The sequence below is a fragment of the Aristolochia californica genome, unplaced genomic scaffold (genome assembly GCF_029961685.1).
Source record: "Aristolochia californica isolate CCGP_79_NKW_82.1479 unplaced genomic scaffold, dmAriCali1.0.hap1 SCAF_6, whole genome shotgun sequence".
In the NCBI taxonomy this organism is placed as follows: Eukaryota; Viridiplantae; Streptophyta; class Magnoliopsida; order Piperales; family Aristolochiaceae; genus Aristolochia; species Aristolochia californica.
Genome location: NW_027182257.1, coordinates 42,033,586 through 42,043,781, shown reverse-complemented (window position 1 = coordinate 42,043,781; position 10,196 = coordinate 42,033,586). Strand labels below are relative to the sequence as shown.

General features: G+C 39.3%; 1 protein-coding gene and 1 pseudogene across 1 annotated transcript; one reads left to right on the top strand and one right to left on the bottom strand.

Annotated features, from left to right (window-relative positions):
• Positions 1–2,328: 2,328 nt before the first annotated feature.
• LOC137935433 (protein WHAT'S THIS FACTOR 9, mitochondrial-like) lies at positions 2,329–4,060 on the bottom strand (annotated as a pseudogene).
• Positions 4,061–5,060: 1,000 nt separating this feature from the next.
• Positions 5,061–9,886, top strand: LOC137935020 (putative pentatricopeptide repeat-containing protein At1g12700, mitochondrial). The gene is made up of 2 exons (XM_068779642.1): positions 5,061–5,427; positions 7,575–9,886. Exon 2 carries the CDS (start codon positions 7,911–7,913, stop codon positions 9,813–9,815), a length of 1,905 nt encoding a protein of 634 aa, XP_068635743.1. The 5' UTR covers positions 5,061–5,427; positions 7,575–7,910; the 3' UTR covers positions 9,816–9,886.
• Positions 9,887–10,196: the final 310 nt, after the last annotated feature.

The following is a 10,196-nucleotide window of genomic DNA, read 5'->3' as shown; positions in this document are numbered from 1 at the left end:
TGGTTCTCTGTCGTGAACACAAGCGAAGGAGACGTAAACATTGCCTCCTTAAAGGCCAGAAGTCGTACACTTGGTAGTCAATCATTTTCAGCTTGGTGGCAAAGGGTCTTGCAGTACACTGCGTTAGAAGTTAGAACCCTATCATTAAAAATAATGGAATTTAATTTATAGGGATAAAAAAAAGAATAAATGAAGGTTGGTGACGTGAACGTGTGTTCATGAGAGCAGTGACGTTAGAATCCGTGTACATGGAACAGCTTCCTGTAAATGTAGTCGGCATCGACAGTGTGGTGTGAACACTCTGATATTCCCTAGACCCGGAGAAGACTGACTACCTCACAAGGGAATATTAACAGATGGGGACTGACGCAAGCATCAGACTTTTAATGTTTTTGAGTACAAGCTACTCCTGTAAATGGAAAGTTAGCTTAAAGTTGATTACCTCTGCAGATATACGGAGACGTTAAGAGACGGAGAGATCGGAGAAAAACACGATCCATCTGACCTGTTTACTGCTGTAAAAATGCTAAAAATGTAGAAGGTAATATAATGATCACACCGACGTCCCAGCAATAAATACGGCTTCAGATTGTCGAGTGTCCTGTCTGTCCTCTTGTTAATTTCGGATACTGTCAAAAGAAACTTCCTTTTTTCGAGTTATAATGAGGCAAGAAACAATTTGTTGGAACTGGCAAATGAACTCTTCCCTCTGCGAACAAAGCATCGAAGTCTGAACTTTTTCCAGCGGGAGATGAGACGTCTGTCTTCTTCCTTTCGGTAAGAGACAAGAATAGATGCAGTAGTCTTGGGTTCTCGCGCGCCTCGGTAATGCTTCGTCGGAAGCAAGTAACTAACCGAGAAGGGCCTTTTATGGCTATCGGATATACCCTAAAAACAATCATGCATCATCGCCAATTATTTTAACCAGAAATATAGAAGGGATAACCAGGCTTTGCGCTACTACTACTTTGCCTTCCATTAATTGAACCAAACAAACTGAAGCTCCATTTATAGTCGAGAAGGAATTAAGCTTGGTTAAGAAGAGGCATAGTTGGATAATTGAGTGCTGAGTGCTGACACTTTTTCCTCTGATTGTGATTATGAAACCCACCCACTACTACTATGTGGACATCTTTTTATCTGATCTTGGGTCTTGTGGCCAGTTTGAAGCGCTTAAGTGCCACTTGCTCCAAGATCCACCCACTCACTAATGAGCTATTGAGACACAACTCCTAGCCCAAGTCAATCTTCATCAATGTTGGGTTATTTATCTGTTTTGGCTCTATAATCGTATACCAATTTCAAAGCTTGTTGTGAGACACAATTGGGGGGAGGGTCTGGTCTGGCAATGCTGGGGGAGGGCCCCTTGCCCTTGCCAGCTTAGGAAGACAGCTGCAAAGGCAGAGGCTCTTCCCTAATCACCACAAAAAGGGTGTGGGAGGGAAGGTGGTACTGTCCTTTCAAGACAAGAAATTTGTTTGATGGAGATGACCCAAATTGACCTGCAATATAATGCTGGAGGAGAAGATCATTTTCATTATCGTAAACTTATCCCAACTATTTCTCAGTTGGCTGCTACAGGAAGGGATCTCTAATAATAGTCGTGCATTTCAGATTTTAATTGAATGTCTGGATAGGAGTACCTTTTCAATCGAATCAGCTACAGCACTCCTAATGCAGACGAAGGACCAGTGTGGCAGTGAATGAACAATCTTACTTTGCTCTTGTTACTGAAGTTAGTCTAACAAAAGATGAAATTCAAACTATTAGAAAAGTCTATATGGAATGTTAATTTACAGGTTCTGTTAAAGCATTTTCATGCTTTAAAACAAGTGAGTGAGACCTGGTTTGCCTTTATGTGGTAAATTCAAAACCTTTTCCATGATATTCCAAGAGATCATTGAGTGCAGGGTTCACATTCAACTCACACTCAAGAGCCAATGCTACAATTTTTTCTCTGCATCTGCTAGCCCCTACCCACAAGAATTGTTAATTGTCTACCAATAAAATTTTGTATTTCATTTCACTTATTGTGGCGCGAGGGCTCCTGTCTCTTGTTGATATCGTTCAATTTGGAAGTGGAAAAACCATTTTTAGAAGTTTTTAGTGACATTTTTTTTCTTTTTCTTTTCTTTTTTCTGAGAGTTCAGATTCAGTTCAAGACAGTCAGGACCACCTCTCTTAGTAATACCAGAAACAGTTCAATGAATTAAGTAAAAGACAGTACAAAGATATTTGTGTACTACTTTAAGAAAAATAATCATATATACTGAAGAAAAAGGTCATGAATTACAACTTGTCATCCTTACAGGTTAATATCATGTCACCAAAATTGTTAGACAATTAAGTAGAACCAAATAAACTTTCTCCCTTCTACAACTATGGAACTGTCTAACCACAACTATTGCTAAATATGTCACTAAATTGGAGTTTCCTTTGATTCTATTAGGTAATACACTTAACTACAAATATTTAAAATTCTCTTGTGAATGCTTATCCTTCAAGAAAAGATCTACTGTATCCTCTTCCTTTGCTTCTGCTAGGTCCATGGGCTCAGACAAATTAACATATCCTGTCTGCAACAAAGGCTTGTTTCTTTGTCTCTCCCTTAAAATACTATCTGATTTTTTTCATCGGTGTTATGTACTTCTTCCCCAGTGCCAGCATCAGATGCTCCTCTATGCAGGAACCTGCATTGTAATCTTCTTTAAGAATTGCTGTACATGTTTTGTTCTTCAACGAAAGGTAGAAAATGTGGGAATGCTGTTCAAAAGCCCAATAAAACTTTTGTGGGAATCCCAAATACTTCTGTAGACAAAGTAATTTTTTTCTTTCTGCAAAAATGATCAACAAAAAGGCTAAACAGTTCATGAAGAACACCCACCCTTTTCTCTAAAATATCACTGTTTGGGTTAAGATGAGAAGAATCTTCATATGGTGATACATATGGGAGCTCCTGGAACTCTTCCAACCAGTCCGAAATCTTTTGCTTCAGTCTCAAGCCTTTGAAGGAAAGAGAGGGAAAGCCATGTTAGATGACAGTTCCACCTGCCCATTTCTTTTCACAGCATTCTTTTGAATTTGTGAAACTACCTTTGTTTCGTTTTCATCTATAACTCTCATACCTGGAAGCCCCCCATCCATTTCCACAATTTCAGAAGTCCCATCAAGTTTCTTTACAATGTTTTGAAGAAAGTCATTGGATAATCCTAAGTACCACTGCATACCCTGAATTACCTTCATGGAAAGCATCTTCTCATCACTCATCAGCAGCAGCTTTTTTAATCTATTAACAAGATCCAACGATTTGTTACCATAAAACTGCTTGCTCTTCTTCATTGAGATGGATGGCTTCTCTTGTGAGTTGAAATCAAGGGAGATTGTACTTTTCTCCAGTGTATTCTTCAAAGAATGATGGGTATTGCCCGAGGAACCTTGCATCCTTGATGGGAACCTCAAGTTCGTCTCCCCTCTTTGAAATGTCTGAGATGGGAATGGTGTAGCCTGGTTCTTTAACCATACAGGTCTTCAAGGAGATTACTGCTTTCAGTTCTCTTGACTAATTAAGGGCTTCAATGGAGTCATAGTAAGAATCATTCTTCCATTTCATTTTGACATCAACATAGATGGCTTTTTTGATGCAGCATTACAAGGAAGTCAGTGATGGAAAGATGATTTTTCTGATGTTAACCAACTGCGAAGAAAACTTATGGAAGATAATACTCAGAAACCGAAGGGTCTCTCTACCACTTTCAGCTACTGATGGCTCAAACAGTTTCAAGGTACAACTTTGCTAGGATATGAGAAAACAAAGAATCTGAAGGCTGCCTCAGTAGCGTTCTTCTTTCTTAAAAGCCACATGTTGGCTATGATGAAGGCCGGGCGTGGCTATAAGTGCCATCAGGAGTAGCTAAATGCAGGAGGCAAATAACAAAAGTAAGTTGATCTAAGATGAAGACCTCCAGTCGAGCAGGATTCTGAACTTCGGACTACAAAATGTGCTCTAAAAAGACTCTAACTTGTCCAGTTAAATACTTTCATTAACGTCTGTATGATTCATCAGTTACACAGAGCCCAAAATATGATAGCAGACTGACTTCATACCTAGCACAGGATCAAACTTACCACAGAACTGGTTAAGAACTGAATACAAGAACTGTAGGTACAGACATGGTTTCAAAAAGTGCCTTAGATATGGCTATTGTCAAAGAGAAGCAAGCCTGAATAAAGGGCTGCCGTAAATTACACAACCAATTTCGTATATAGCAAATCTCCCAGAATCAGTTACCAACTGCTTGTAACCACTAATTCATTGCTCAAGCCTCAAGCCTCAAGCCTCAAGAGCCAAGAAGAAGGACTACAAAAGAGCTTTAAATAAAAAAGAAGGAATAATGGAATAAATAAAGTCAGAAACTTGCAAAATGCGACTTGTGATCGAGTATAGCACTCATAGTAGTACCCTGTATGTTCTAAAAGCCCGAAGCAAGCACTAGCAAAATTTCGTGAAATTGTTTATCACCTGGTTCGAGGTTGAAGCGGTAGTATAATTGGGATAACTTCTAGAACTCCATGTCAAGTTGGGAAGCACCAGAAAATGGAGGTTAGAATAAAATCTGCAAAAAAAAATTATGCTGAGGCATTGAAAACAGTTAGAAAGAAGTAAAAGAGAAACATAGAGATGCAACCTACGAAGACGAAGAAGATGACAATAGAAGCTTACCAGTGAGGGATTATCCAACGTCGGAGCAAGTGGTCGCTTAGGCGGGCGCTTGTTCAGTTGTTCCTCCCGTCTGCGGGAAGAAATCAGGCAGAGTTCCATCAGATGCTTTAAAACTCAACCCGGGTATCAAACCGGTAATGTCACCGGATCGGGTCGAACCTTGACCGGTCTCAGTATTCATTGGTGAGAGCCCGGCGGTCGAGTGCTTAGACTACAGAGTCTATAGACAAGCAGGCCTCCCCAGGGGCTCTTCTCTCTTCTCCTCTCAGTGCTCAGTCATCGCCTTCCTACATCTTTAAAAATTCTGGCATGTCGTAACCAACTTCTGATTGCTCCGACACAAAGAAATTTTATTTATTTACATATTCTAGAGCCTGAATCTGGAAGAGGCTTTGATGTTACTTAAGTTTGGTGACTCTGGTTCCTTTAGCGATGTTTTTGAGGAAACTGTTAACCGTTTATTTCGCTTCGGATATTTCTGATGTGGTTGTTCTTCTGCTTCTTACCTGCTTCTCTAGCTTCCAGCTTACTGTTTGAAAATTAAAGCTATTGTAAAAGCTTTTAGGATTGATAGACTGCATATTTGCACGGGAGTGATACTGTGGTAATCACCGCCATTCGCACTGAAGTGATGCTAAAGGAGAGCCCTGAGTTTGCTAATTCGATTGAAGATAACGTGGCCGATGGAGGATATGATGTGAATTCAAGTAAGCCATTTTCCAGTATTGTTTTCTTTGTCTTGGTATTTCTAATCGCAGTGGTGTGTTAGTGTTTATTCCCTCTCTCCTCTGTAGTGGCGTCTCGGTGACCTTCATTTTGGAAGATGAGGATTTCACATTCAATTGTGACTTTGAGCGATTTTAATTAAATGACTCTACTAGAAGCAATTAGAAATGACTGCGCTAGAGAGCAAAAATAGATCAAAGATTAGTAGCTAAATACCTCGTTGCTTATGAAATTAACTTGTTCAAAGATTAGTAGCTAAAATACCTCGTTGCTTATGAAACTAACTAGTTCCAGAATGTCTTTGGAATCCCGTGAATCCATCGTGTTGTAATGCATATTCAACTCAATGCAATCTGCCCTGTCCACGCTATTAAGTTTGGTTTCCAAAGTTATTCGCTTTTGTACCAACTGAAGTGTTTGGTGAATGGATGGATCGTCGAGTCGTTCTCAGGCCTGCCCACTGAATCTTTACCTTAAGAAGTCCTGTATCAGTTCTCTAGGTCACAATTTCAAGTCACAGATAACCTGTATAAAGTATACTAAAACCTTCATCATCGTTAAAGGAGCCTTGTCTCGGCCATTTTGTTTTATTTACAGGAATTTTCTTTCTTCATTGTGCTCCTTCATTTGCTACTCCTTTGTTAGTTTACAGGTTAACTGTCATTTTCCCCTGGTTTGGTTCATCATATTTTCAACCTTTCTCTATTTCTCTCACTTGTCCAGTTACTTTACAGCTGACATGATCCTTCTCATTGGTGCATAACTAGGTTTGTGTTGAACATCCATTAGCCATTTCAAATAAGTTTCTTGTGCTTCCTCATCCACGACTGCTACTCGGTTTTTTGATTCTTTGGAAAGATGTTTATTTCTCTTCTCTCAGAGGCCCTTGGTTATGTGTATTGAAAAGCAAGGTCTTATTCATCCGTGAACTTGTTCAAGCCTTTTTGTATCATCAGGCCTTTAAATCCCTCCCATCGATGCAAAAATATCCATGAGCCATTTGAAATGAGTTTCTTGTGCTTCCTCATCCGTCAGTGCTACTCCTTGGTGTTTTATAGGATGTTCATTAATCTATTTATCTATTTTCGTTGGAAGATTTTTTTTCTCCTCTCGGTGACCCTTGGTTGTGTGTATGGCAAAGCAAGGTCTTATTCATCCATGAGCTTGCTCCAGCCTTTTTTAGATCATCAAGCTCTTTAAACTTTGCTGGGCAGTTGACAGTGGATGGTGACACAGTCTTGGTGATAAGCTGGGTAAGCAAAAAAAGCTCCTTCACCATGATACACTTGCTTAATGAAGTTAATGACGTTTTGTCTGAATGGCATATTTCATGGAACCAAAGTCAAGATCAGCAGCTGATGCTCTTGCCCATGCTGGCGTATCAAAAGATTGTTTGGCCTTTGGGCATTCCTATGACTCTAGCTTCAGTGAACCAGATTGTAGCCTTTGTTGTACTCTACGATTTGAATGCTACTCTAATAAAGCTAATTGCTGTTTTTAAAACAAAGCCTCCACCTTATATGGTACGTGCTGTCATGCTCCTGCCTTATGGGTCAGATGCTGTACAGCTGGACATTATGCACCTTTACACACAAGGTCTCAGCACTTGACTTATGGCTCAAGGACTTTCTAGATGGGTTTCTTGTGCTATTTTGCCTTTGGACTCGTGTGCTAATTAGTGCCCTATCCATTCAAACAGAAGGAGTTTGCCGGGCCCAAACAAGGGATCAAAAGAGTACAACAATTATTAGTCCATAACAGCAATGTTAGAGTCCACCCCCTTGCAAGAGATTCAGTCAAAGTGCTTTTTGAGTTAATGAAATGATACTGACATAGGTTACAAATCTATGGATGATACAATCCATAAGGAATTGGAGCATGTATTGGGCACTGAAATATGGGTTACAAGACAATTTTCATATATATATCAGTTGATACAATTGTATAGAAGTCTAAATTAGTTATATAGTGCATATTGGCTGATATGGTTAAAAGTCCATACATAACCAATACATGCATACTCCACACACATACTTAGAAACATAAATAGTTAATTACCCTAGCATGAAATGTGGGTACTCGGTTCACTTTTTATGAACTAATCCACAGAACATACCTCTGAATGCAGAATTTTGCACCTTGGTGGCAGAATTTGGACTTGAACCAATGGATACCTATATCAGTACAAATTGCATCAACATACTCCAAATGGTGAAAGAGAAAGGTTCTCTTAAGGATGCAGCTTCTCTCATGCGCAACGAAAAAGTGTTCTGCATGGCCAATGAATTGGTGGTGATTTACTCAGTTAAGTTGGTTGACTGACTGCTCGTCTGACATTTTACAAACATGACCTTATATCTATTTGCTGTCAGCCTGAGACAATTTAAAAGTGGAGTGCAAGAAACTGTCTTCAGCGGCTGTAAAAGGTCTTCAACATGATATGCTTGCTCTTCTTTAATAAGAAATGATGAGAAGGGGTCATCCCCAGAGTCCACTTTCTTCACTCTTCAGGATTACAGCTGAAGCAGCTCCTTGTAAACTCAAGACAGTCAAAAGTTTGAATCTTGAGACTCCTGAGATTCATTTCAGAAACATAGTAGATTATGGTCATCAGTCTCGACCATCTGATATCAGTAACAAGATTGCCCTTTTCCAGCAAATGCTCCATAGCAAACCCTCACCTCCAACTTCCTATTTTAATGCCATATTGAGCAAGATTGTGAAGGTTAACTGTTTACTAGTTGTTTCACTATGTAGGGAAATGCCTTCCCATGGAGTCTATCCTAATCTCTACACACTCAATATATTACTCAATTCTTTGAGTCAATTACATCACTCATGTTATGGCTTTGCAGTATTTGGGGAAATTTTAAAACGTGGTCTCAGTCCTGACAAAGTCACTTTCAATACACTCATAAAAGCATTATGCATGGAGAAAAAAGTTGCAGAGGCAACGGATGTTTTCACTAAAATTATGGAGAAAAATTTGCCACATGATGTGGTAACATATGGAACACTCATCAAGGGCCTTTGCCAAGTGGGCCACAGTAGACTTGCTCTTAAATTGCACAATGAAATGGCAAATGGTGATGATATCTGTAAACCTGATGTTGTTTCATATAGTACCATCATAGATGGTCTGTGCAAAGATGGCTTCTTTAATGAAGCAATGGAACTATTTACTGAAATGATTGATAGGAGAGTTGATCCCAATGTAGTCACTTATACTTCATTGATTAATGGCCTCTGTGAAGTTGAGAGGTGGGAAGAGGCCACAAAACTTTTCACTGAAATGATAAGCAGAGGGATTGTGCCAGATATAGTGATGTACACCGTCTTACTGGATGCACTTTGTAAAGAAGGGAAAGTGAGAGAAGCATATAATTTGTTAGAACTGATGATTCAAGGAGGGATCGAACCAGATGGAGTCGTTTACTGTGCACTGATGGATGGCTTTTGTCTACAGGGTCTTGTAGATGAAGCACAGAAGATATTTGTGTTGATGAGTGATAGAGGCCACCCGACTGGAGTTGTTTGTTACAATGTATTGATTAATGGATATTGTAGGAGTGGGAGGGTGGATGAGGCTCTGAGTATGTACGAAGAAATGCTCAGAAGTCGAGTTAAACCCACAAATATCACATTCAACACTTTGCTAGGTGGTCTTTGTCAAGTAGGGTATGTTAAAGATGCAAAAGAGCTACTTTTTGGGATGCAAGATTATGGACAAGGTCCTGACGTAGTTACTTTGACAATATTTTTAGATGGCCTTTGCAAGAACCACTGTCTGAAAGAAGCAATGGATTTGTTTAACTCAATTGAAAATTATGGGGTTAAGCCAGATATCAAGATTTTTAATTCAATCATAGATGGCTGCTTCAAAGCTGGGAGGCTGGAAATGGCTAGAGGACTGTATAATGAAGTTTTGGAGAAAGGGTTATTACCTGATATTATAACATATACTATTATGGTCAATGGCCTGTGCAAGGAAGGGCAGCTGGAGGAAGCAGATCATTTGTTCTTGGTGATGGAAGCAAAAGGTTATAAACCAGACGTTATTACATACAATGCACTTCTACGTGGCTTTTGTCAGAAGAATGAAAAGGGTAGGGCAGTGGTGCTGCTTCGAAAAATGGTTCAGCAAGAAATCAAAGCTGATGCCTCCACTGTCCGTTCGGTTATGGATTTGGTCTCAAATAATGAAAAACATCATGACTGTTTTGATCAACTGCCCAGTTTTTTGCCTCCATCTAGTAAGAAGGAAAATGGCTTGACTGTTATTTCTTTAATGCTAGCTCTTGATGACTGTGTGAAGAGTGGTGGTGTCTCCAGCATTATTGATGGACAGATGCTGTGTAAAACCAGCTGAGTTCTCTAATAATATAAGTTCTTCATGCTTTATCCCTAGGGATGCATACTTGTGCATGCTTCATGTTTAGTAGTACCCTTCACTGGGTCTCTTATACCTTCAATCAGTGCTGACTGCTTTTATTTTGAAGTTCAAAAAAAAGTTGATTCAAAACTTCTTACTTTTCAAGAACTTGTAGAGTTTCATATAGTTTCTTTAAAACAAGAACAGACTTTTTAAGTTACGCAAGAGACTTGGAGAACCTCTATCAAATTGCCTTGAGTTCAAATCATTTTATAAATGTCTTTTAGTGGATCAGCTGCTGGGAGGATGGATATTTAAGAACTGCACTACATGTACATCAACTATTAGTAGTCTTTTCCTGTAAAATATTTAAAAATG

Bases quoted from the DNA above. Each gene is read 5' to 3' on its own strand.
- LOC137935020 (XM_068779642.1), top strand. From the start codon at position 7,911: ATGATGAGAAGGGGTCATCCCCAGAGTCCACTTTCTTCACTCTTCAGG.